This window comes from Coccinella septempunctata, chromosome 2 (genome assembly GCF_907165205.1).
Source record: "Coccinella septempunctata chromosome 2, icCocSept1.1, whole genome shotgun sequence".
NCBI classification, from domain to species: domain Eukaryota; kingdom Metazoa; phylum Arthropoda; class Insecta; order Coleoptera; family Coccinellidae; genus Coccinella; species Coccinella septempunctata.
In genome coordinates this window covers 48,779,467-48,805,459 of record NC_058190.1, presented here as the reverse complement: position 1 = coordinate 48,805,459, position 25,993 = coordinate 48,779,467, and the positions used below count along the sequence as shown (strand labels likewise).

Below are 25,993 nucleotides of genomic sequence, written 5' to 3'. Positions count from 1 at the left end.
GTATCTATGAACAGAGTGCGCCCAAAAAAATAATATCAAAGAGGTTACCCGTTGGACATGAAAAATGCACAGGATGCTAATTAGGAAAATAATTTCAATTTACGTAATTTTCTCAAAAAATATATATATTTGTACTTACAAAGAGAAATTATACAGAAATATCATTCAATATGATAAAACTGCCACTGAAATTAACTTGTGGTCCTCTCACAATTCGAGAAAAAAAAACCAGACATTGACTATTTGGTAGATGTATTTATTCATCATCATATCATGAAGCAGATATGATTCATTTCTCGTACTATTTCTGTGGAAAAAGTTTGTAGTCAATGAATGAAATGAACATGCAATCAAAGATTACAACTCAGAAGAATTGATAAAGATAATAATTATTCAAAAGGAGGAGAAATATGTCAATTTGTCATACATACCAATACAGATTCGGAAATCTGATCCTTGGGTATATATTGCAACAATTCCTCTGCAACTCTGTGCCTCTTCAATTGAATACATCTTTTTATAGTGTTTTCCAAGTTCAACAAAAACATAACAGGACATTGCTGAAAAAAACGAAATAAAAATTTCCCATGTTTTTGGAAAAAAAATTGTATTACTCACTTGTATAATGATCAAATCTTTAGAAATCCTTTCTTCCATTTCGATTTCATTTGAAGTTAATATTTCATTCACTGTGTAATGAATGAGATTGGTCCAAGCATCTACATAAAACTTCTCATATTTATAATCTTCTGCTTTGGTGTACTCTAGAAATTCCATCATGTCGGAGTACTGAGGAAAAAATGAAAACACGTCATAAAAACCGTGGTGAAAACAAATTTTGTCAGATATATGAATCTATATCCACTAAAATGGATTTCCATACATGATTTATTCTACTTCTTTGTGAATTCTTACCATTTTGTATTTATTCATGTTGGTAATTATATACTCCCAATATTTCAACTTCTTTATCTTCAATATCTTACAAACTTGTGCCAGTGCAAGAACACTATCCCGAGACCCAATGAGAGCTAATTTTTTTGTAACTGTACTCCAAGTGTTCATATCATTTAGTTTTATTTGAAGACCAAACTTAGATAAAATACTGGACAGGGTGAGTTCATCGAGAATATCTCTGAAAAATATACAGTCCTTCAGTAATAGAGCCAAAAATATTCCACTCCATTCACTGAAGCTCTAAAAGATTTTCTTCCATACTCACACAACACACTCATAACTCTGCGAGCACAAAGCCCTTATAGCAATTTTATCGGCACATAAAAGTAAGCATTTCACACATCTTGCTCTATAAAAGTCAGACTTATCACTTTTATATTCTTCGTTCCACAGATAACCATGCCAAAAGAAAATGTCGTCAGAGCAAATGTAAACGGCCCTGTAAAACTTTGTGTTAACACGTGGTTTTCAAAGATGAGTAAAAAAACCTTTTCAGATTGTTTTCCCTCCTCTCATTTTCAGTTTCCTCAGAGGAATTCAAATTTTTCAAGTATCCTATTGTGATATTCCCGCTAAAGTCGGTCAGATTCGAATCCAAAAGATAACTAGTAACCAATTTTTTTCTGAATTCTGTTATATCGAAATTGAATACTTTGGCCAGTTTTTTAGCTGCTGTATTTATATCTAGAAGAGAAATTCGATCAGTAAACTGGAGAATTATTACTATTTCATCAATGAATGAATTTTTTGTAGTATAATATTCGTAAATGTGTCAAGATAGAATAATAGATACAACAGATGGTAAATGGTAAATAGTATTTGGGTGCAGTTGGTGAAAAACATCCACCACTAGAAATCAAAACAATTAAGTCCAGCATACAATAGCTCACCTGGACAATACTGGCAGATATTGGTAATTTTTTTAATGATTCTTTCATCATGGTAAAGAGCTAATAAGAGTTGTTCAATGTTTAGTATCAAATCCACATATTTTTGCTCTGCCAATTCATGTATATGCAAGATCTGAAGGGATAAACATTTTTGATATTTCTTTTCGATCTGAAAAAAGTTGAAGTTGTAGAAATATTGATAAAATCGATCACATGGAGAACTCACTTTGGAAATGGAAACTTGTGACAGATCAGTTGCTCTCAGTGTATATTCTTCTGCGTATTTGTAAGCTATTTCTGCTATTGTTACTTGATCAGCACCTAAAAAATTCGACTGATATACACTTATTTCAAAATTTCAAAAAAACATAGTCTATTATAATTTCAGTCTAGTAGGCTGTGAACACAGTGTTAAGACAAAAATGTTCTACCTTCAGGAGTATTCGATAACAACAAATAAGCGGCAGTGATCTTCTTCATATCATCTTTCATGTAATCCAAACATTTATCAATTTCATTGAACAAATGTGTATGTTTAGCTATCGCCCAATCACCTGGTTTTATAATTTTTAATATACCTTGTGCTACCTAAAAAATATTAATATGATTATTACATCCTGAATTATCCCAGATACGAATGGGAAATATTTATACATTTTCGCTAAATGGAAAGATAGTTATACTTGCCAGTTCCTTGACCAAAAATGAGCAGATATTGTCTATACTGAGGAAGCTAAAAGCTTGCACTGCCTCAAACCATTTTGTATAATTTTCCAAGCTGATTTCTTTGCAGATGATACTCCAAATGGCTTTAGATTCAAGTAAAGTATTATTGAACAAAATTCTGAACTCAGATAATGGATCTATGAACTGACAATCTTGGAATGTGTTGAACCATTTTTCAACTTCAATATCACAGGGTTTATTTATCCTTTCATAGCTTCCCAAAAATTGCAACATCAGTTTTAAATGTTTGAATGAATTTTCTCTGTATAGCTCTAATATACAAGCAAATACTTCGTAATAATAGAAGTTAACCTGGCTCCAAATTTCCTGCAACATCTTCTCAACCTTTTCTTTATTGTCAATGTAACTCAAAACGTCGCTGCATTTGTGGAACAGTTCTTTCTGTTGATTACCTTTCATAATCAGCTTCCTTCTACCAATATTATTGGTTTCTATTTCATACCGAGGTTTCCAGTTCAATAAATAAGTTTTGAGATAAAAAAAGTAGAATGATTGAATATCCGACAAATTGTATTCTTGACAATAATCTTTGATGAGCTTAATGTCAAATCCTTGAGATTGTATCATCACTTTCAACCTTTCTTCACTGGTCACTCTGAAGAACAAATCATATTCAATATTTAGATGTTTAACTTTTTCCCACCACGAAACACTGAGTATAACTTGTTTGAAATACGAAGAGAGATCATTTTTCTTATGAAAATTGAACATTTTCACTGCAATCGCTGATATTGTGGTTACTTTTTCCAGAATTTTCCGATTGTGTTGCAACGTGCGCACAATGAATTTCTCAGTCTCTTCAGCATCACACCACATCAAAGAAGTGTGCAACAAGTTCTCGTTTATATTGCCCATCAGAAGAGACTGCTGGACTAAATTCGAAATCAAATGTTTCTTTATTATTCCCTTGAGTGTTTCATTAATACGAATGTCTAGATCTTCATGGGCCCTCAGATTATTTTGTAATGTTGTTAACAATTTGTATGCTAACAACGATTCGCCTTCTTGATTCAAAACATACAAGGGAGTCTCGAAATCTTTAATTTGTTTTAGAAGCGTTTCCTAAAATTATTGAGAAGGATGTGAAAATTGATCAACGAGTGAACTTGAAAGATTACCTGAGACATAATTTCTTCGTTTCGGTTATAGTAGCAGAGATATTTATAATTGACATTCCTAAATTGTGCTGAAAATATGAATAATATAGGTATATGATACAACATCAAGTGTCACGAGGGCCATATTTACTCACCTATGAATGAGGTGTACAAGGTGAACACCTTCTGAATAGCTAGCAGACTTGCAAAACTAGGATTCAAATTGTCAATATCAAAATTATCCTCTGAACAACCAGCATTCTTTTCTTGTTTCTTATATCGGTTAAAGAAGTAAATGGAATCCACCCAGGGAACTATTTTCAAACATGCAGCTAATTGTTTGACGTCAGCAATACAAATGGCTTTGGCTATCAATTGAGAGGCCAATTTAAGGAATTCACCAGAATATTTATCTGAGGTTTCTGTGCTGTAAGAATCTATGAATGAATTCTCAGTGACTAAACACTCGTCTTCGGTGCTTAAGTTCTGCAAAATATATACCACAAGAATACAAAGATATTTCACTTCAACTGAGTCAATCAAAAATTCCTCAGCAACTTTGCACAAGAATTCATTTTTGTTAACTTTCACTGTTTTCCAACATCGCGAAAATAGTTTCTCCCTGCGAACACCTATAATAGTTGATAAAAGCTTTAAAGATTCCAACACTTCCAATATATTCTTAGTTCCACTTTCATAATCGTCTATGATACGAGTTCTGATTTCTTCCATTAGTTTTTTCCTCTCCTTCAACTTAGCTATGTTTATTCCCGTTACATCTACATGAAAATGTGTTTTCATATTATATGCAATAAGAAGTGAGTTTGCTTTGCTTTTCCATCTGTACGAGTCAAAGTCGTTTTCACATAAAGAACAGTATTTTTCCACCAAAACGCCCGAATTCAAAATATGAGAATAATTTTGATATTCAGAGATTGTCTGGAAAGAAAAATACCCTATAAATGTCGCCCAATTCAACCTATTTAAATTAATATTGTGGGAAAGCAACTCCCACTTGAAGTGAGAAAGCGCAACACAAAGCTTCTTAAAGTAGAAAAAATTAAATTTTCGAGGAGAAAAAAACTCCAAATGCATTACAACTGTTATATGAGGCGATAAACTTACCCATATTTCACTCATATGATCTACATCGGCAAGAACCAGCTCTAGACCCTTTTTAACAATAACCTCATCTTCCTCTAGAAGTTGTAAGACATTCGTGAAGTCTCTATAAAAAGGAATAACGGTTTATTTTCAATTGACCCAAAGTTCCCCACTAAACAATGTTTATTTCGTTTTTAAGCCATGAAAATATTTAATTTACCCTGTTTCAATAAAATGATGAAGCAAAAGCCTCATAGTGTCAATTTTACAAGATTCTTTATTCTCGCATAATACGAATGCATCAGATATCATCGTTGGTAAATTGCATCGGATAATTCTCTTTACCATAAACTGCAACTATAAAACCAGTGAGTGTAACATTTAACATCACATCGTCAAAATCATACGTCATCTATGTTGGAAGAGTTGGTGACATCAAAATGATACTCCAACCTACTCATAACCGTCATTCTGGGTTCATCTGCTATGAGTTGTTGGACGTTACCAGATTTAGGGTAGCACTCTTTCAGTATTTGAATGCCTATTCGTTTCACAGCGTCACTCCAGGGTAATTTAGCCCTTGTGAACATATTTTCAACCGCTTGCAGTTTCAGATCTTGGGAGGTGATGCAGCTAAGTATAGATCCAATGATATTCGACCAATAACTTTCTTGATACTTCAAAATGTCCTTCAATATGAAGAATTTAAGTTTCATGTATTGAGACTAGACTAATTAAGTCTTTAAGACCTACACTATCAATGCTCTTTATACTCACAATTAGTGCATCGTAAAATAATTCATCAGGATTCAAACCATTCTCCAAAATATATTTATAGGTAAAGTCTTGCAAAATGGAATTGTACACATCCATTGTCAAATCTAAATTCAGAAGGTTTCTGACAACAATTTCTGGCTCCTATGAAAAAAATATATATATACATAATTTTTTTTCAATATAAACGAATTATTTTACCTGCATCATATCATTCAATGAAACTTTCACTCCAAATTGTGATTTCAAAATTTCCAGTTTGTTTAGAATCCTGAATGAGGTTTGAATTTTTTGACTGGAATTCTTCACATTACCTTTTTTTATATCTTTATGAGGGTCTTTAATTTTCATGTATTCTGAATTGACTCGTAAAAATTCAATGGCATTTTCAGGGAAATCTTCGTTGTGTCGTTTTTCCAACTGGAAAACTTTCATTTCCAACCAATCCATAAAAATCAAAAGAGAGGATGGTAGCCAGTCCAAGGTAATCGATATAAATCTTGGAAGAATAGGATTGACAACATAAAGATCTATCCCATTCAAAATGTCCAGTATTTCTTCAATGCTTGCTTCATTTAAAGTTTCTATTTCTGATTGGGCCAAATTACTATATAACATAATAGCTTGAAACACTTTCTGTTGTTTTAATAATTTTTTAACTTCGTTTATCAAGTTTTCATCCAAGAAAGAATTCCATCTATCCATATCATTTTCCCCTATTAATCGGAATAGGTTGAATCTAATGAGCAATCCATTGCAGTAGTACTGCTTTTCTTTAGCAGTTTCATCTCTCTAAAATATGTTATTAATTCATAGGTTATCGAATTCAAAATACCTCTTTATGACAAAACTCTTTGAGGTAAAATAATTCCACTGGTCAAACAAACTTTGATATTTCAAATGAGAAACCTTATATTTTATTACACTTTTGGATTCCCACAATATTTCAAGTATGGTTTATTTGAACTTTCCTATACCCAATCTTCAACATTCTGGAGATATTCATTAATCTCAAATTTAACGTAAAGATAATCTTACATGAATTTTTACTTTTCATAAATCCTCTGATTTAGGTATAAGTTGGGAAACATTGGTGAAAAGACAGTTTTGTGTCCCATCAAATGAACCATTAAAATAAAGGACTGGAGGAGAATCTAAAAGAGGGATAAAATATAGGGTGTCCCTTTCGTAATAACAAAGTTAGCCCTAACTTCTCGTATAACCGGAATTACCACCATTATTATAAGTATTCATGGTATTTGTGATCACATATTATCCATGTATTTGAAGATTGAAATGATAAGATAAAAAAAATTTCCACCTACTGCATATGAAAATTTTCTCTTTCGAGATTTGTACAATTTGCAAATTTTTCCACAGATAGTCCTATCTAATAGCAAGAATAGTTGAAAATGTTTAAAAACTATAAAGTCTTTTCACCTTTGGCACTTGTAGCTCACAAGCATATTTCAAAATCTTCAAAAGATCTTCTGCCTGCTGGCAAGCATTTTCTATTGCCAAGCAACAATCTAGTATGAAAGAATGATCATCCAAAGATTTGAAAATATTTATGAGTGTGTCAATGTCCTGTTTAGTGACTCTCCATTTTTCTGTGATAACTTTGGCTTTCTCCTTACTAACAATATTGACATCAAGATTCTGTTTTTTAGCAAACTGCTCAGCTTCATCAAACATATTTCTGCGCAGCAGTCTTTTCAAACGTTTTTGTGGATCAGTTTCGATGACACATTGAAATCGTAGCTCTATAAAACCATCACTTTTTTTAACCAAAGAAATATATCTGACCTCATCTACTTCAGATTCTGGACGGATCAAGATTATATCATTACTAATTGTTAAAGTATAAACAACGGAGAAGTCTGTAAGAAATGAATTTAACCGTTACAATATCTTTATGCAGGAAGAATTTCTTTGAATAAATATTACCCATACAAACTTTCTGCAAGGATTGAAATAAGTATTTACCTGGTCTGAACAAGTAGAGCTGCACTTTTTCAGATGAATCTTTCATGGAAACCGCATTTATATATTTTACATCACCTCTCTCATTGCGAATTAACGATATTGCTTCAATTGGGTAATCAATGTCTCTCAGATAATGTAACAGGGTAACTGGACAAATATAAGCCAACTGACCTGAGCTTAGTAAGGATAAAATCATTCTAGAAAAAAAAATAGTGTTAATCCATCATATTGAGTAGGGAAAATATTTTTATCACAGAAAATGTTAATTTGAATATTCCCAACTTACGATCCAGCAAATATAGCACTTTTTATGTCTATAGCCTTGGATGAAGATAGAGTATTAGTATGCAAATTATATAACCACATTTCCGATCCATGCAGGAATAACATCCAATTGTAGTAAGTTGATATTTCAATGGTACCTTCAATCTCACAAATTAAATCAAAAGTTACAGAAAGTTCCAAATCACTAGCTTCCAGAATGTTCAGCCTAAAATGTAAATTCGAGGAGGTGAACTAATCAATGTGTTACCTGAAATACATACTTGAATATTTGACCATTAGAAGTAACTGCAAGGAGAGAAGTTTTATCCTGTTCACAATCGAATAAATGAATATTGACAAATAATTTCTTATCTGTTGCATGTTCTTTCACTATTTGTCTGAAAAGGAGCTTTTAATTCTAATACACTATAAGTAAATAATCGAAATTGAGCTACATACATTACTTTTAGCACCTGGAATGATCCCGAAGTATCCATAAAAATTTGTAAAGAACCATTTCTCAAAAATAAATACAGAAGTTTTCTTGTAGAACAATAACAGAAATCATCAATGATGTGATCAAGAGAACAGGAAAATTTAAGTGTACTAAATTGTTCATCTTGAAATACTCCAAAAATATGACCAACACTGCAGAACAATTGATCCTCATTTAACTTCGACACAATCAAAGGAGTACTCTGAAAAATAGGTATGCCCTTTATGGTTGTAAAGAGATAGAGATTCCAAAACTATGGGGACCACAGTTAAAACACCAAAACGTTAAAGCATTGCATGTAGATTAGAAAAAATCAACCTACCGTATTGCCAGCATTAGTTCTTAGAGAAGCAAAGGTAACTGATTCATAGGGCTCATTGTCTGCAATTCCTCTGCTTCCAAAGTTTATGGTTTCATCATTAATATTGAATCCACATTCTATTTCCAGTTCCATTTTCAACTCAACAAATTAAACAACGAAATTAATGAATTCAAACTACATGGAAAGAACGAAAATGTTGAGGGTATTAAATATTGCAAATGCAAAGAATAGTATTCAAAACCTTGCTAGAAGAACTGGGACCGTAATTAGAAAATATGCAAACGGAAAAATAAAAAATTCAAAGTCAGTTGAAAACAAAAAAACAAATGATGAATGACATCGATTTAAAAAAAACAAAGAATATTAAACACTAACGAACATAGGCATAGAGCACAAACTATAAAATGAAAAAGAGGAGCTACACGTACATGACGCGCATTAAAGAAGAACGCCTAATGAGTTCAATGTTGACGCTCTTCTATGAATACTGTTTATTTTTTTATTATAACCTAAAAATTTCGAAATATTTTCACAAGAAGTCTGTTTTCATTTTCTCTTCATTCAAATTCCAACAAATCAATTGAAGAAATTTTTGGTTCAACATGGCAGTTAGATTCAATTCAACTGAGAAATTGATTCGTGAAATTTTAGATTTAGTAGAATGTCGAGATGAACTGAAAGATTCTGCAAGAACTCTTGGTTGTCATCTCAGTCTCATATTTAATGAGTGCCTGGAAGAATGTTTCAACTATAAGGAACTTTTATCAAACAAATCTATATTGAAAATTGATAGTATTATTGATGCGATTGATGATGCAATAAATATTGGACATTGGAGTGATATATCCGTTGAACTAAGGAGAGTTTTTACTTTGGCTAGTTTTGTTAAAACTCTCTTCTACTTGAGGTCTCATAAAACCAATATGAAAATAGAAAATTTGAGGGAAGCACTTCAGTACGTAGATAGAGGATTACTTATGGGTGCTCCATTTGAGATTAATTCAGAACTTTTGACGAAGGTTGCTGAAATGCTTACTACTCACATCAGAAAATATTTCAATGAAAATATCGGGCCTCTTTATGAGGAAGCGGCAGTAAAAACTGATTCTTGTAATCATAAATTTTTATTTGAAAATATCAAAGCATGTGAGGTTGATAGTTTGGTTTTACCATCACTAGAGCAATTTAATAGATTATATTTTGAAACTCAACATCCTGTCAAGTTGCAAGGTGCTTTTAATGTGTGATTTATACTTCAGGAACCAAGAATAACTGACTTTCTGCATTATAGGTTGCATTGACCATTGGCCTGCAAAAAAAAAGTGGAAAGATTTGCAGTATCTGCTACAAATTGGGGGTGATAGAACTGTACCTGTTGAGATTGGCACCCAATATGTTGATGAGAATTGGTCTCAGAGATTGATGACAATTAGGGAATTTGTTGAAAAATATTATTTCAAAAATGAAGGAGAAATGACTGGATATATTGCCCAACATAATTTGTTCGACCAGGTGATGAAATTTTTCCTCCTTCACAAACTGTACTTATGAAGGCAGAAATGTTAAATTCTTGAATCTTTAGATTCCTGAATTGAGGGAAGACATTTGCATACCAGAATATTGTTCTCTCAGTAAAGATTATGATAAATCTTGTGATCCAGAAATAAACTGTTGGTTTGGACCTGCTGGGACTGTATCATCTCTACATCATGATCCGAAAAACAATTTTTTAGTTCAGGTATATACTGTTGCTCTGAGGCACCCTTACTTTTCTCAGTTTATCAAAGAGGAAAGTTTGGTTTTATATTCATGCATACACCAAATTAGTTCAACCATTTTTATCCTTCTAGGTTTATGGGATGAAGCAGATTTTGCTATTCGCACCTCAAGATACTCAGTATCTATATCCTTTCGAAGGATCTCTGCTGAGTAATACATCTCAAGTAGACCCTTTGATTCCCAATCTAGAAATATACCCAAACTTTATTCACAGTAAAATGTTCAAATGTTTGCTAAAAGAAGGAGAAATGCTTTTCATACCACAAAAATGGTGGCATTATGTCGTAGCTCTAGATAAAAGTTTTTCAGTTAGCTTTTGGTGGCAGTAAAGAAAAAAATATGATGTTAAGTTCTTTCTGTAAAATATTATTGATGTAAGAAGGAATTGTTGATTAAAAATAACAGAGTAGTATAAAAATTACCTATTCAAAAATCAATTTTATAACTTTAATGATTTATGTAACCATATCATTGAGAAACAAACTACCAAGAACAATTTCAATACATTAAAATATATACAAAATAAAACGCAAATGAAATACTGAGTTTAGAATCAGGCCACTTCTGTCTTTTGTTTTCCAATAGACCATATTTGTTTTCCAGCAGCACCAATTCCAATATTGTGGTGGTTAAAGTATAGCAGACTACCTAAGGTAGTAGCTGTCAAAATATATACAACTCCTACAGCAATTTTTGAGAGTGCAGGACCAACGACAATAGGTCTCATATAATCTCGAGCAATTGCTTCCAAGCCACTACAAAACATTCACTATAATATATATATAGGAGGAAGATATGGAACTACTCACAAATGTGCGTGTGTTGTAACTAGAATCGCAAATAGATTATCCAATATTTCTGTTCCAGGATTATTGAAAGTGGCTGGTATAATCGGAAACATTATAACAGTCAGTATTTTTTCCAATTTCCATTTTTTTGCATGATCTCCGCTCATCATTCTTTTAGTTACTACTTGTGAAATTGGTTTTGAACGAAGTAAATTCGTGGCTCCAAAACCGTTTGATAGTCCCCTATTAGCGCTTATTCCATTTTGAACCGAAAAATAATTTGAAAATCGAGGTAATGCTGAAAATTATGTAATGAGAATGAATTCAACGATAGTGGAGTTCCAGTCAATCGAATATTTTATCCTATACGAAAATTATTCACCTTGAACTCTAAGCATTTGTCTTGTTAATAAGGATAAAGCCATTTTTCAAGACGAAATCCTGGAATTAAGGGAAATATGGAAATAGAGAGTTGAAGTGCGCACAGAACGTTAGCCTCAACGTAAACGTTAACGTGAGAAATAACGTCAGATATAACGTTTACGTGTTGTAATGAAATTTGAGTTGAAGTGCTGTCATCATGAAACGTCAGACGTTAAACATAACCTATCAATTTGATTTTGCTTTCGTTTCGCGTGAACTCTCTTTTATCTAATATTGAGCTCCGACAGCTGAAATAACATTTGGAATATTGATGTTCTAATGATTTATATGCCTAATAAAGAGAATTTTTAGCTTGAAAGTATTTTATTATCAATGAAATGTTCAAGTGTTAGAGACATCAGAATTGCAGTGTAGTTTCAGCTATTTCCTTATGTACTGAATTTAATCTGATAACACAGTAATTTAACTTAATCCTTTTGATAACTTTCAAATCACTGCTGATTTCCTATAATTTTCGTTCATTATGAGAAAATACACAGGAAATGTAAACAATGACAGTTTGAGGTTATCGAGAATTGCATTTAACAATCAAAATTCGGCCATTCGCAAGTCATCGGTGCTACTCGTTTAACGTTCGGTTAACGTACGTCGATGTTTAAGGTATACGTGGGAGACCGCTAGTTTACGTAGGCCGTAAAGCTGACGCTAACGTTAACGTTAAAAACGGACGAATGAGCATGCGTAGATGTCAATTATAACGTTAACGTTTACGTTCATGGCTGCACTTCAAGTCTCTAATATCCGAATTGTTTTCTAGATCGAGGTTTGTTCCTATCAACTGTCAATCCTTTCATAAAAGTCATAAGACCACAGAGTAGATTAAACTTAAAAAGGAATCTTTTACTTTAATGTTTCTTTGTGCGGGAAAACCTAAGAGGAAGGTTCCTATCATGAAGGTACCTCCAAGGTTTCTACAAAGATTGATTAAGATTAAGAAGATCCACTTCGGTTTCTATTGGAAAAAACTTTTTAAAACCAAAATATAAAGTACAGAGACAACAGAGGTTGTCCCTGAAAGTATATTCTGTGAATTCCATAATTTTATGCGTATATTAGTGTTCTGTGATTTTATGACTGCGGGAGTCTGTGATCTCGTTGTTTTTGTCACTCTGTGTCTGTAATCTGTGGTTTTTGTGCTGCGCGTGTTCAAGCGGGAAGCCAAGCCTCTTTTTGGAAGCGTCATATCAGCAAAGTTTAGAAGCCGCCATCGCCATTGCTTTCGGCGCTTTAGAATTAAAATATAATTTAAATTTGATTGTATTATTCGATTTATATTGAGAACAATGGTAAGTGTATTCAATAATTGTTGATGTATCGTGGTAACAAAATTTCTAATTCAAGAGTCGAAGATCTGCGACGACTACCAAAGTGTTTGTGGGAAGTTTGCCCCCGCAAGCAACAACCGATGACTTGAGAAAATTATTTGAGAATTATGGCGCAATTGCTGAATGTGATATCGCAAATAGATGTGGTTTCCTTCACTTGGAAGATGCCGACTTAGCAATGAAAGCTATTGAAGATTTGAATGGCACTGATTTCATGGGAGGTAAAATCTCTGTGGAAAAAGGAAGGGTTAAGCCAAGAGGAGGTCGTGGGGGACGTGGTGGTGGTGGACCCATGCGAGGTGGACGTGGTGGTGACCGCGGAGGCCCATACTCGAGAGGAGGTGATTTCCGTGGTGGTCCTAGAAACGGTTATGGTGGTGGACGAGACTTTGGCTCTTATGGCGGTGGTGACAGATATGGTGGAGGCGGTTACGATAGGCCTCCCAGAGATTTTGGACCTGGTGGTGGATTTGGAGGAGGCAGAGGTGGCTTTGCTGGCGGGGATAGACGTCCCTTCAACAATAGTTTTGGTGGTAAGTATAACCGTAAGGGGTCTAATGACTAATTCTGAACAATATTTCCAGGCAATACAACTTTCATTTATGTTTTCAATGAATGTTGTGTTCAATCTAACCACTGCATTTACTTGAGCTTAATATTATGTTGCAGATCGCGGAGCAAGATCTTTTGGCGAAGAGAGAGGAGGTGGCTTTGAGGACAGACGAGGAGGTGGAGGAGGAGGGTTCGAAGATAGACGACCACCAATGGGAGGTGATAGAAGGCCCCCTCCAATGGTAGATCAAGGAGGCCCAGGAGGACCAAGACCTGGACCAGGTGGATTTGATAGGGGTGGCGATTTATACAGCCGTAGAGACAACGGACCTAAGTAAGTGAATTTTCATGCTTTGAATAAGTCTTCCACTTGTCAAAACAAAAAAATTATACTTTATTATAATCCTCTAAAATTAATTGAACATAGGGGTGGAGATTTTAACGGTGGTCCAAATGGTTACAGTAACGGTGGCTACGGAGGTGGGCCAGGTGGCGGATTTGGGGGTGGTGACCGTTATGGAGGCAATCAAGCGGGAGGATATGGAGGTGACAGAGGCAACTATGGTGGTGGCTATGGAGGGGACTCTTTCAATAATGGTCCACGTGGTGGTGGCGGCGGCGGCGGATCCTATGATAGCGCCTATCCACCCTTGCCACAACAGAGAGGAGGGTAAGATAAATACTTTTTTCTCCTTTTGTATATATGGTAATACTGATAATTGAAATTATCATCCACCAAGTTGATTGTTGTAGACATAGAGAACTTCTATTAACTCTAAATCCAAATTCTTCATTTTATTTAGTAATTAGAAAGGAGGTCTGAGAATTCGAAGGTTTTTTTAACTCGTCACATGAATTGTTTTACATAAAATGTTTTGTTTTTTCTGGTACTTTTTAGAAATATTCCAACCAAGCGTTTTTTTTTAAATGTAAACTCAAGAATCTTCTTTTATTCTCCTCAGATTATTTTTGTTAAACTAGTACCATTACAATTGGACAAGTTCCTTTTTTTTTTTTTTAATGAACATTACGCTGAAGGACTGAAGTTTAAGTTCCTTTGGTTGCTAGTGTTCAACTAGTAATCCTTCCATAAATTTATACAAATTTAATTATTTAATGTTCCATTCATAACGAAGATGGTTCTTTTTTTCATGAATCAAGTGTAACCTGTTTCGAAATGAAAATAATTGCTCAATATCTCAGTATTTTTGACCATTTTACTGATAGAGGCCAGTCCGTGAAGCAAAAAACTGCGCTTTTGTTGGGAGATTTACCAAAGGTGGATTGGATAAATTATTATTATATCTGTATCGAGGATTTCATTTCACTTGGTGCGCAGCAAATAGTGATACAAAAACGGACGCTTTTTAATTTTGCGGAAAGGACTGGCTCGATACATTGCGGTCTTAATCTGTTGATCAGAAATAAAGTGAAAGTTATTTTGTCCATCATTGTAGCGTTTTGCGTTGTTTATTTGTAGCTTTGGAAGCGGCGGTGCGGGTGGACCACGAATGTCGGGGGGCCCTGGTGGACGCAAGTTTTAATTCCTACGAAACAAAGACGTTAGCGCTGACGTTAATAAACTTCGCCCCATGATATTGGGATTATTTTCTGTACATTCAGTAATCTAAGTATTTTAATTGATAGTAATTCAAGTAACGGGGGCTCTTATAACTATTTTTGCGAAATTTTAACTTGAAATAAGAAGTTTTGACCTTTTGAGCTAAAAACTTCTTTTTCGCATTCCCAAAAATTCCCCTTTTAGTTGATAAGTTAATTTTTACAATTTGTTTCTGATAGACAAATTTTCCAATAGATTAGTTTTGAAATCAGGACGTGTTTGTTTTTTAACGTGTTCTCGAAAATGAAAAAAATGTATGTATAGAAATAAATGGAAGGTTTAGATATAACTTAAAATTATTTTTTTGCGAATACCCTACTCATTTGAATGAAAAATGAAACGCCCCCCTCTGTTATTTTAAGAAAAATTGTTCCTTCATAACTCCTTTAACAATGTTAAATAATTTTTTCCGAGATGCTCATCTTGGTTGTGTAGAAACATCCAACATTGTTACACTTCTTTTTTAGTTTTATTGTAAAACTCGATGGTGGATCAAGTGTTAGTTCATAATCTGAACTCGCCAGGATTTTCTCAGGTCAAGGTAAATTTTGTCAATAAAGTTAATATTGCTGGATTGACTGAGATTAATATGGAAATGAATCAAGAACTAATTGATTGATTTGAAACTTAGTAAGATCTGAGCCTCACTCTAGCAAAATCCACTTCTATTGTTATAAATCTAAACAAGTTGGGGATGAAGATATTAATTGAAACCTATCTCTGACAAAACGTTATTTGAACGTAACATTGAAGATATAGCCCCTCCCGAGTATCATATTGTTCCAGTGCTATACTGGTAAATAAAGAGTTATTAAATTCTACCCAGATCAGAGTGTTTGTGGTAGACACAAAGAGGTGCTTATTGCGTCTAAATGTTACTTAGAACAGGTTTTGTATGCTTTGCAAGCATATATTAGTTTGCGTCCGTGAATTGAGTACTTGGACAGCAAAATTACCCAATAACACTCAACGATTCATTTCTCTTCTAAATTAAAGGGGGGATCCTAGATTTGGTTTATTATATGGTGGGTACTTGATCGTCCAATTTTCTCAAAAGTAATAATACATCAATATTTTCAAAATCAAGCGATTGCAATAATGTATTTCATCATTCCAAATGAAGAATATTAGTGGTGAGGAAAAATGGGATCAAAAATGGAATATCTTATGTTTTGGAACTGTTTGATTTTCGAGTTTTTTGTTACCTTGTATTGTATTATTCTGGTGAATTTGTATCCTTCTAATTATCGGATTGTGAAGTTATTGAAGTTAAAACATAGTTGAAGACTTGTAGAGTGGATAGGTGGCGCATTCATTGAAATAAGTTTATGTACAAACTGAAAATATGTAGTGGATGAAACTTACTTCAGTTTTCTTGGAAATACCAGAAATCTCGTTCTGTTCTGACTATTGGTCAATTAACTGTGAAGGGATACCTTAAAACCAAAACTTTTATTGAAGAAAAGTTGGATACCTGTGAGGAACACTACTGTTTTAATTATTATGATTTTGTGCTACTTAGGTGGATAAAAATTCTAGATTTTCAAATAGTAATCTCATATATTGTGTATTTCGTTAAATGGAGTTTGAGAAATTGATTGTCTGTTGGATTTGAACTGACAAGTAGTTATGATGAAGAAATATGGAAGCACGCTCAAGCGATGGGACGTATCCGAATTTTGTTGTGTGCCTGACCACCCTCAAAATTCCATCAACAGTCTCGTAAAGAACAGTTGGTTTAGTAGTTAGTTAAACGTTTGCACGTATTTTAAGTCTACTCATAGAAAGTTATAGCGTCCTTCCAAACCAAGACCTGGCATCTACCGACTACTTGGAATGCGTTTTTGCGTCCGACTTTGCACAGCCCTGTACACGCACTCAACGATTATATAACGCTCAAGAAAATACCATGCGCTTATCGAAGACCAACGCCATGCGGATGTAGTTCGTACTAGCGCTCAACAGGTGAGATATTTCATTTGCAAGTTTATTCGTCCAATTTTAACTCTGCTCCATCAGATCTTCGCGTCAAGCACACATTCAGTTGGGAAATTTCAATTTGGTGTGTCCCGTTTTGCAACAATATGTGCTCTTGCGTTGAAATTGAAACAGAAATTCTTACGTATTGGACATTTGAAAAAAATAATAATTGTCCCCATTCCACGAAAGTTTTGTCATTTAAATTTTCGATTGGTCCTAATTTTCACCGATTCGTTCAATTTTTGTTGAAATTGATTTAGATACTTTTACTGATATTTATGTTTTTGTCTGTAGGGCTTGATCTGGAAGGAAGAAATGTATTTCCTCATGATCATACTGCTCGAATCGCCCGTTTGTGCGTTTTGCTGACCGGGGTTCCATACTCAATGAAAATCAGGTAGGTGTTGGAATTTGCAGTTTCTTTCCTGAATGTTGAAATTTGTAACTGAAATTTTCACCGCCTCATTATGTCTGTCTCAATTTTTCATATATTTTCCGCCTGTATTTCGTGAATCCTATTTTCAATTTACGTCGCAGAAATTACTGGAAACGCCAAAGATGATTTATCGCTATCTTCTCAGAAATATGACCAATTTGATGGTGCAAATGTATGTGGAACTGTAATATTATATTGAAATGGACATTCTAATAGATCTTCGGTAAAATAATCAGGATTTCCTTCACATTTTCCTCCTATATTGAAATAAAAGGAATTTTTCTTGTGACCTATATTGAGTGTCAAATAGCATAACCAAAAGACTTTTATAAATTCAAACAAATAATCTTTTGAATTGCTATAATAAACTGTCAAATAAAGCCACCTGAGTACAATTACGTAAAATTTTACTCGTGAAATTCCTAACGATTTTCAGAAGTTTTCTGTATCATTTTCAGTAGTTTCTTCAGTTCTTCATATTCTTTGGTCGCCTGATCGTTTTCTTCATCCTCGCCGCCCATCACCTGCTCCCTCAAAATCCTCTCGAGTTCTTTTCTGATAGCCTCGTTTTCTGCGTTATTGATCATTTCGAAAATTACCAATTTTGCTTCTTCTTCGTACAATCGTTGCTGTAAAATGAAAAAGTTTTGTAATCGTATTTTCCGATATCGTTATTTGTAGTTTTACCAGTTTCTCTTTCAGCAATCTGTTTCTTTCGAGCATTAGCGCTTCGTATTCCTGCTTCTGAGTGACGTCTAACTCTTGGTTGTAACGGTATTTGAATAACCAGTGTCCCAAATAATGTATCGGGTCTCTTGGTTGCTTCGCGGTTATCTCTGCTATTGCTAAAGTCAACGGTTTTCCAAGCGTATCTTTGAGGTATGATACGTCTTCCGATGATATTTGACTACCTAGACTTTCTGCAAAAAAAAAAAAATTCAGCCCATTTCAAGATCTCTAGTTCGGAATCTACAAAAATTGCCTAATGGCTGATGATCTTTTTTGGGTCTGTCGACTGTCAAAGAACTCGCCGAAGATTGTAGTCTAGAAAAAAATATTGCTCACCGATCAACTCCGTTACACTGGAACTTATAATGTTAATACTTTCTTCAGATAACACCATTTTGATTTTGAATATTAACAATAATCCTATCAGTTCTGCGAAATTTTCTAGAGATTGTCAGATTGACATATATTTTTTTCAATTTTCTCGAATATGCATAGAAATTTTCGGTAGGGATTGATGTCTCGTAAAACTATCGTTTATTTTTGACGATACGTGAATGCTTCAAAAAACTATCGGAAATAATGAAAATATATTTTTTTATTTGTATTTGCGCCTTTCGGATGGCTTAATCATTTAACGATCCATGCAAATTCTTCATTCTGGATCCTGGATCTGTATTTATTTTAATTTTCAAGTATCAACAGGCTTGTTTCGAAAGTTTTCTTCTTTGCATAGAATAAAATATATACCTTATTACCTTTTTCTGTTTCTTCAATGGTCTGAACTGATGAGGGAGTACCGACAATATCCTCATTAGCTTGTTGTTCTGCTGGACTGAAAATTCTACTCCGAAAATCTAAACCCTCCAGCAATTGTCTTTTTTCAGCCTCGTCGTAACTCAGTCTTTCCCCGCCTTCCGTGAGTATATAGCCAGACTTGGAAACTGCTAGTCCTCTAGATTGTAAATTATCTGAAACATACTTGTTCTTACCAATTGGGCCGTTAGTGAAAAACAAATGTTCGACAATAACCTAACATTTCCTCATCACCCTCAAGGGACTTCCAACCCTTTATCTGCTTTCCTTCAAATTGTTCGATAACAACGGAAAATTCTTCTACCGCAGATTGTATTATGTAATCTATCAGAAGGGGTTCAGCTCTTTTCGTGTCGGCGAGAAAATTTTCATGTTCGTCCTTCAACATTTTGAGGTGACCTTTTAGTATATCTAGATGTTGATCTAAGGTTCCATTTATTTTTTCATATTCAATTTGCATTTCCTAAAATTGATAATGAATTGTTCAGATGATCGCGCGACAACGCTTGAAAAACTGTTCTGAAGCAATCTACTCGCATGGTAACAGTCATACCATTTGAACCGGCATGTGTTATAAGGTACGAAATTAACTCACGATTTTTTGTTGCTTGTAACCCCTAGACCTCTCATGATGACGATATTGCAGTTCTCTCATCTCCCTGTCTAACTCCAAGAGATCGATTGGTATCATATTTTCATCATCTTTACTCAGAATAATATTCTCCCTTTGAGCTTTCAGCAAATCGAGTTTGACGTTGAATTTGTGCTGGATGTCGAATATTTTGAATGTTAAGATGCACATCAAAATATTCATCTTATCTATCATCCCACATTTTAAATTTATGAATTGTGATATTTCTCTCATTTGAGAAATGATTATGTCGACTCTGTCTTGAAAATTGCCTTTACTGAAAAAAAAAAAAACAAAAATATAATGATACTGGGTTATACAATTATAGGGACTCACCCCTGGAAAGAGGCTTGTTCCAAGGTGAAAGTTTTTTCTTCCATTATGTCGCTGGTTAGTCTTAGTATATGCTCATCTAGTGAAGATCTGTAATGAATCTAGTTTAATTATTGTGTTTTCCATAAGATAAAACAGCACCTGTTTCGTTAATAGTCACGATTGCACATAGGTCTTATCAGAGTTGCTCATAAAGAATTTTTTAAGCTTCGCTTGATAGCTAATTTTCCTAATGTTGCAATCGTGAGTATTTTGGAAATTAACATTGATCACTTTCTTCTTTTCCCCAATTTCTATAGGAACATCGTCGACGCTATCGGAACAGTAAGCTTCCACTTCTTCTTCTTGTTCAACGTTTTGGTTTTGTTCTGCCATTTGTACTCCGGTTTTATGTAAAATTCTTAATATTAAAATCTAAATGTAAAATGTTCTAATTGTCATGTCTAAATGACTTTTTTTGAGAAACAATATTCGGTTGTCAAAAATTCGAATTGAAGTAACTCCCATTGGTCAGTTTCACAACAAAACAAATTTTAACACCAACACCGAGCAATAAACTTTTTGACTTTAATCTTTGTTTTTATTTCAGGCTTCAAGATACTTGAATAATTCAACAGATGATACTTTTGCATGAGGATTCTTATCCAGCTAGAAGAGAAAGAAGTTCTATTTGGATGTATTCATGAAAAGTAAGTGAAAAACATTGTTTTTTTGGCGTCTTGTTCATTAATTTGTTCTTTCAGGAATGCTTGGATCATATTAAAATGGGAGAAACCAACTTCAGAGCTGAAAAATTTGATAAATACTTATTTTGTCATTTTTTCCAAAACTGTATATGAATAAACTTTTGCTTATTACATAGATCATTATTTTTTCATTTTGATCCTACCTACCAGACTTGATTCCTATGGTCGGTGAAAATTTGGTAGTATAAATTATTACTGAATATTTTGTTAATCGGCATATCCATAATTATCTGGGGGAAACTTGGTAATTTCAGGAGAAACAAAATACAATAAAATTTTTATTGAAAAAAAAAACAATAAATATCAAGTCTTGAGCAATTATCTATATCTAGTTTTATCTATCACTGAAAGATCATATGTATTTATCAAAAAGTTATAAAAGTACCTCTATAGTAAAATGTACTGGAACTTCATTACTATTTTACTATTCTTGACTTTGCAAAATCGAATCTTGAAGTAATTACAGTTGAAATTTTCCTTGAACTTTATGAAAGACATGAATTTTCAAACCATTATTTCGAAAAATTTGAATGTAAACATTTGAAAAAAGTATCCTTCCACTCTAAAAAATTTCTACTATTTGTAATGCAAAGTCCAGCGTACCAGCATAATTATCTAATTATTGTCTTGAAATTATGTAAGATCAGGAAGGGTCATTTTTCTTTCAGGAAAAATTCTTATTGCCTATTAATACTTGTTCTTTGTAATATAGCCTTAGGGCTTCCCACTGAGGAGTGTGAAGCAAGATATGTGGTCTTTTTAATTGCATAAAATCTACAGCCTCGTCTGGAGTCCAACCCCATCTCTGAAATGAATATGAAGAATTGCAGTTAATGAATAAATATTCAATTTTGGCACTTACTTTCATTAAGTAACATCCAACCAAGGTTGCACTTCTTGTTCTTCCTGCTTTACAGTGCACATATACTGTTGATCCATCATTCCGATTGATATACTTGTTAATAAATGCTACTCCAGTAGTCAATTTTGTTTGAGATGGTGTGTCGAAGATATCTGCTGTTGATAATTGTAAGAAATCAATGCCTAACTCATTCCATCTCTGAAATTTTTAAGTAAATTAAATACTATAGGATTCAGTAAACGTTTGACAAAAAATTTTATTGTAATATCAATATTCAAGTTTCATACCTTTCTATCATTGGCAAACCAAAGCTCATAATCTTCATTCATTGATATAACTGCTTTAACATTCTCTTGCTCGGTTAACTGAAATTAAGAACAATATCAATTTAGAATGATACAATAACAATATTCACAAAGAGAACACTAAATAAATATATTTGAGTTCAGTATATTAAAAATGAAATTCTGACTGTAGTAGTAAAGGTTACAGTGATTTCAATATCGAGCTGAACAACCTGATTTAAACTATTATGATTAATATTCACTCGTGAAACCCTTACCTGCTTGGTCAATTTGGGAAAAGGCAGAGCCCCCAGAATAACATTTTCATCGATTCTATTGTACCATTTTCTGGCCGAACACTTCTCCATGACCATGTTATAAACAAGTGTAGGCACAAAAGTGATTCTGCCAAACATTTTTGATAAATTTTAGTTCTGTTCTGCAGTCAAATCATCGACAATGTTTCTGGGTTTCGATACAACCCAGAAATGAATGAAAAGAAGAAAGTACCTGCTCATATACTCTTTCCACATGATGCAACTTCTACTAAGGCCCCACTTATTAGAAAATCAGCGTTCAATAAACTTCTCAATGGGGAATGGGGATGACCTTGACCTACCTACTCGATTTGACATAAGGAGAAGTACAGGTTAGGTATGGCCCAAGAGTGTGTTCAGGATAATTTACGATACCCTAATTTATTTATTTCTCATTATTTCACTGTATTAGCGGAACGCAAGAGAAAATAATGTTACAGAAAGAAGCAAGAAGTTTGTAGACTACGCTGCAGTTCCATGGCGAATCCAAAAATCTAGACGACCTCTGCCGACTGAATTACGAAACTACTTTGTCAGTACTGCAAAGTCAAAACAAGTTTTGTTCCTCATGTTTTTTCTTATCTCACGTTGTCCAACAAAGTATTATAATTATTATTTGGAGAAGTTATATTGGGATTATTGTCTGGGTTTCTGAATAGAAATATTGATACCGAAAAAATATTGGAAAAGGTATTTATACCTGTGCTTTAAACTGGCAGGAGTTAAGTTAAACGATTTTTCTTTGCTAGAGTTTTCTGCTAAATTCAATTGACGATTTAGAAAAACAATTTCATAATTTTCATACTTCCAAATGAATGCTTTTTCCTATCTGTAAAATTTGTTTCATGAGCTGAATCATATTTATGTCTCTTGAGATTTCAGTATGAGGAATACCTCTATATCATAACATGGAATTGAAATACTTTAAATAGAAACTTCACAAACTCAGTATATGCTACCTCAACATTATTAGCTAGGTTTAATTCAAGAAAGAATCTGTGAAATAATAGGATTTTGTGTCTAGGTACAGTGGATCACCAATATCACTTCCGATATTTCCGATAAATATCTTGATTTACTCTATTAGGCCGTACAAATCTCGAAAAGAGTACTGACAAACGTCAAAGTTTATTTTCATTTCGCAGCGCCCTCAACGGTAATTGGATTCGCGATTGGTGAAACTTTTGATATTAGAAAAAGACAATTTCTATGGATCGAAGTTAACCTAGAAATTCTTAAGGGATGTAACATGCAATGAAAATATCGTGGAAAGTTATCGATGATTTTGAAATATACCCCTAGATAGATCGGCCGCACTTAATTTCGTCTTTCTCGGACAATTTTCAATTTTTGCTGGAAAAATACCCCATAAATATGTTAAATGTGGTATAGAAAGAGAGTGCTATCAGAAAAAGATGGATATCATGCAAAGTTTACAATCGATTCGGATTTTATTCATTCAAATATTCTATGATTCGGATAGATCGTGAGATATCGATGATTGAATTTCCAATTTTGTAAAAATTCCACTTCGAAGGTGAAAATCAAAACGAATAAGGGGATAGCATCCTGATTTTGATTTAATTGGATTCAGCATATTCGAAAACCTATATAGATATCCATACCAAATTCTTCGCTCCTGACAAAAATTCCGAGTAAATAAAAAAATTCAATTTTTTTTTCAGTTTTTATTTTTGTTTGGAAAGGTTTGGTTATAGACTGATGGATTGTTATTATCTTTTTCCAATCCGTACGAGTTTTATTTACCTAAGATGTAATAAATTTATCTCCCTTATTTTTTCTGAAAGGAGCCAATATTTATGACGTTTCAGAGTGGTCTAATATCATCTTATTTTTTACATGAAAATTCGGGTTTTTTATTATTTGCGATATATCTATTATGCAAAATTTTCAATCCATTCTAATGAATATTACGAGAGATATACTAGCAGATTGAACTTTGTAGCTTTGGAAAAAGGCCACTTAAAATTACACCTTCAATTGATCAGATCATATTGATCTGTTCCTGTCATAGATAATCTGTCAGAGAATCGTAGAAACGATTTTAAGGTGTTCAGGTTTTTGGCCATTAAAAATGAACACCTTCGAAATTGATCTTAATTCAGAAAATAATAAGCAATATTTCAACCACCTTAGGTGAATTGAGGTTTATCTCAACGTATATCGAAATAATTTTTGTGATTGAAATTAATGCAGATTCGATGCCAGATAACAAAGTATTCCAGAGTCTGACTGAATAAATATCTATCTAATTTAAAACTTCAGCCGAATGGAATGGCATCTCGAATGGACTATCTGCTATTTCTTCAAGCCAGTCTAATCTTCTCTACCTTTACGACCCTTTTACGGAGCTGAAATGTCCTTAACAATTTGTTGAAACCATAAAGCGTCGGAAGTCTTTTTACGATCCTTTTATATGCGAACCGTTGCGTTGTAGCATGAAACTAGATCATATTTAGGAGTATGGTAAATGAAAGTCTAATATACAAGATGTTTCATCTGATGTGTTTTATTATGAAGACAGAGATACTATATACAAGGGTGCAATGTAAAGATGATAGGGGGGCTGTATTTTTGTTTCCATGCTGCATCGCTGCTGGATGTTCTCCTGAAATATAAGATTCAATTACTACGTGAGAAATTCATAATAGGTAATGTGTGCATATGCACTTAAAACACAGTTCCAAATTATGAGATCAATTCTTTAAAAACTAGCTGTTGAATCAATTCGAACCAAATTTTCAGATTCGGTAGGTAGTTTTCAAATTGAGATGCATATTAGCATTGAGTATTAAAATGGGTTTAATACTCGGTTCTTGAATTTCTGCACCTTCATTGGGTATGAATGCCTCTCGTCTCTGATTCAAACAAATATTTCAACAGTAGATTCTTCAGGTCAAAAGAAACATTTTTTCCCTTTACCATTTTTTTCCGAATCGGCTAGGTTTGGAAGATATAGCAAAGGTTGTGATTTTATCAATATGTTTATTTAACAATTCAAAATTCACGTTTTCAAATCGAATAAGACATATAATGGATAGTTTACTTCCTTTGACTTCACCACAAATGAAGGAAATCTGGAGTCGAAATACTCAAAGTTCATTCCACTAGGTAGGTATTAGATTATTCAGAATTTCTCGTGTTTTGAATCTGTTGAATGTCTCCTCATCAACAAAATCCACTGCTAAGCCATTTAACCCTTAATGAGGCACCTGCACTCTATCGAATTTACATACGAAATATGGAAATGAGTGTGTAGTTGGGGAAATCTAGATTTGGGAGCGATTACGATGGTTTGTTGAACCTGTAACTTGTTATAATACTGACTAGCACTCCAGTTGATCGATGAAGTGAAATACATAGTAATAAGGTTATAACGATATAGAAGTAGGACATTCTGATTCGAAACATTTGGAAGATAACACAGAGAAACTTTGGTTTATCCTTTACCAGCACTGAAACATCTGTGTAGAATAAACTGCTCCACATGAGTTAGGGATATTGACTCAAATTGCAAAAAAATATAGTTAAAATAAGATTTTTGTGATGAAAATTCATATTAATATGATTTCAAGTTGCAAATTAATTTTAGCCTATAGGTCTGCAGCGTATACAGGGTGGTTAAGAAAAATCGAGTAAAATAACGAAATTTTATTCCCAGAGAATTCAAGCATTTCAAGACTATCAATACAATG

At 33.5% G+C, this 25,993-nt stretch overlaps 7 protein-coding genes across 11 annotated transcripts in view; 2 read left to right on the top strand and 5 right to left on the bottom strand.

Annotated features, from left to right (window-relative positions):
• Window positions 1-107: 107 nt before the first annotated feature.
• LOC123307458 lies at window positions 108-8,834 on the bottom strand. Of its 2 annotated transcripts, none has more exons than XM_044889784.1 (23): window positions 8,638-8,834; window positions 8,279-8,517; window positions 8,101-8,217; window positions 7,842-8,045; window positions 7,556-7,752; window positions 7,010-7,449; window positions 5,771-6,361; window positions 5,573-5,713; window positions 5,203-5,484; window positions 5,016-5,152; window positions 4,817-4,919; window positions 3,847-4,630; window positions 3,713-3,780; window positions 2,535-3,656; window positions 2,279-2,435; window positions 2,074-2,168; window positions 1,848-2,016; window positions 1,446-1,641; window positions 1,223-1,396; window positions 916-1,135; window positions 619-789; window positions 432-560; window positions 108-307 (listed from the first exon to the last, which is right to left on the bottom strand). In XM_044889784.1, exons 1-23 carry the CDS (start codon window positions 8,767-8,769, stop codon window positions 302-304), a joined length of 5,874 nt encoding a protein of 1,957 aa, XP_044745719.1. In that variant the 5' UTR covers window positions 8,770-8,834; the 3' UTR covers window positions 108-301. The 2 variants fall into 2 exon arrangements, with proteins under 2 accessions (XP_044745719.1, XP_044745720.1); XM_044889785.1 differs by having other exon boundaries at window positions 8,279-8,505.
• A 321-nt stretch (window positions 8,835-9,155) lies between these two features.
• On the top strand, window positions 9,156-10,977 carry LOC123307462 (bifunctional peptidase and arginyl-hydroxylase JMJD5-like). The gene is made up of 4 exons (XM_044889788.1): window positions 9,156-9,867; window positions 9,929-10,149; window positions 10,220-10,375; window positions 10,488-10,977. The coding sequence occupies exons 1-4, from the start codon at window positions 9,240-9,242 to the stop codon at window positions 10,743-10,745; spliced, it is 1,263 nt and encodes a 420-aa protein (XP_044745723.1). The 5' UTR covers window positions 9,156-9,239; the 3' UTR covers window positions 10,746-10,977.
• LOC123307464 (putative succinate dehydrogenase [ubiquinone] cytochrome b small subunit, mitochondrial) lies at window positions 10,846-12,503 on the bottom strand. The gene is made up of 4 exons (XM_044889791.1): window positions 12,389-12,503; window positions 11,587-11,671; window positions 11,226-11,502; window positions 10,846-11,171 (listed from the first exon to the last, which is right to left on the bottom strand). Exons 2-4 carry the CDS (start codon window positions 11,627-11,629, stop codon window positions 10,970-10,972), a joined length of 522 nt encoding a protein of 173 aa, XP_044745726.1. The 5' UTR covers window positions 11,630-11,671; window positions 12,389-12,503; the 3' UTR covers window positions 10,846-10,969.
• Window positions 12,504-12,772: 269 nt separating this feature from the next.
• Window positions 12,773-20,678, top strand: LOC123307223 (TATA-binding protein-associated factor 2N-like). 3 transcript variants are annotated; one of them, XM_044889446.1, is made up of 6 exons: window positions 12,773-12,934; window positions 12,990-13,506; window positions 13,643-13,859; window positions 13,953-14,195; window positions 17,421-17,523; window positions 20,658-20,678. In XM_044889446.1, exons 1-5 carry the CDS (start codon window positions 12,932-12,934, stop codon window positions 17,425-17,427), a joined length of 987 nt encoding a protein of 328 aa, XP_044745381.1. In that variant the 5' UTR covers window positions 12,773-12,931; the 3' UTR covers window positions 17,428-17,523; window positions 20,658-20,678. The 3 variants fall into 3 exon arrangements, with proteins under 3 accessions (XP_044745381.1, XP_044745380.1, XP_044745378.1); XM_044889445.1 differs by lacking the exons at window positions 17,421-17,523; window positions 20,658-20,678 and adding an exon at window positions 15,006-15,435 and having other exon boundaries at window positions 13,989-14,195; XM_044889443.1 differs by lacking the exons at window positions 17,421-17,523; window positions 20,658-20,678 and adding an exon at window positions 15,006-15,435.
• Window positions 17,909-20,538, bottom strand: LOC123307222. The gene is made up of 7 exons (XM_044889442.1): window positions 20,348-20,538; window positions 20,072-20,160; window positions 19,700-20,012; window positions 19,321-19,567; window positions 19,047-19,259; window positions 18,250-18,482; window positions 17,909-18,191 (listed from the first exon to the last, which is right to left on the bottom strand). Exons 1-7 carry the CDS (start codon window positions 20,441-20,443, stop codon window positions 17,985-17,987), a joined length of 1,398 nt encoding a protein of 465 aa, XP_044745377.1. The 5' UTR covers window positions 20,444-20,538; the 3' UTR covers window positions 17,909-17,984.
• Window positions 20,679-21,418: 740 nt separating the features above from the next.
• LOC123307303 (phosphatidylglycerophosphatase and protein-tyrosine phosphatase 1) lies at window positions 21,419-22,609 on the bottom strand. 2 transcript variants are annotated; one of them, XM_044889549.1, is made up of 5 exons: window positions 22,471-22,609; window positions 22,239-22,365; window positions 21,964-22,041; window positions 21,677-21,874; window positions 21,419-21,619 (listed from the first exon to the last, which is right to left on the bottom strand). In XM_044889549.1, exons 1-5 carry the CDS (start codon window positions 22,491-22,493, stop codon window positions 21,479-21,481), a joined length of 567 nt encoding a protein of 188 aa, XP_044745484.1. In that variant the 5' UTR covers window positions 22,494-22,609; the 3' UTR covers window positions 21,419-21,478. The 2 variants fall into 2 exon arrangements, with proteins under 2 accessions (XP_044745484.1, XP_044745485.1); XM_044889550.1 differs by having other exon boundaries at window positions 22,239-22,582.
• A 2,173-nt stretch (window positions 22,610-24,782) lies between these two features.
• LOC123307989 (zwei Ig domain protein zig-8-like) overlaps window positions 24,783-25,993 on the bottom strand; it is a 270,218-nt gene continuing 269,007 nt past the window's right edge. The window contains exon 6 of the mRNA XM_044890504.1: window positions 24,783-24,906. Within this exon, the coding sequence (XP_044746439.1) occupies window positions 24,794-24,906 (113 nt within the window). The 3' untranslated portion in view covers window positions 24,783-24,793. The remainder of the gene's footprint in view (window positions 24,907-25,993) is intronic.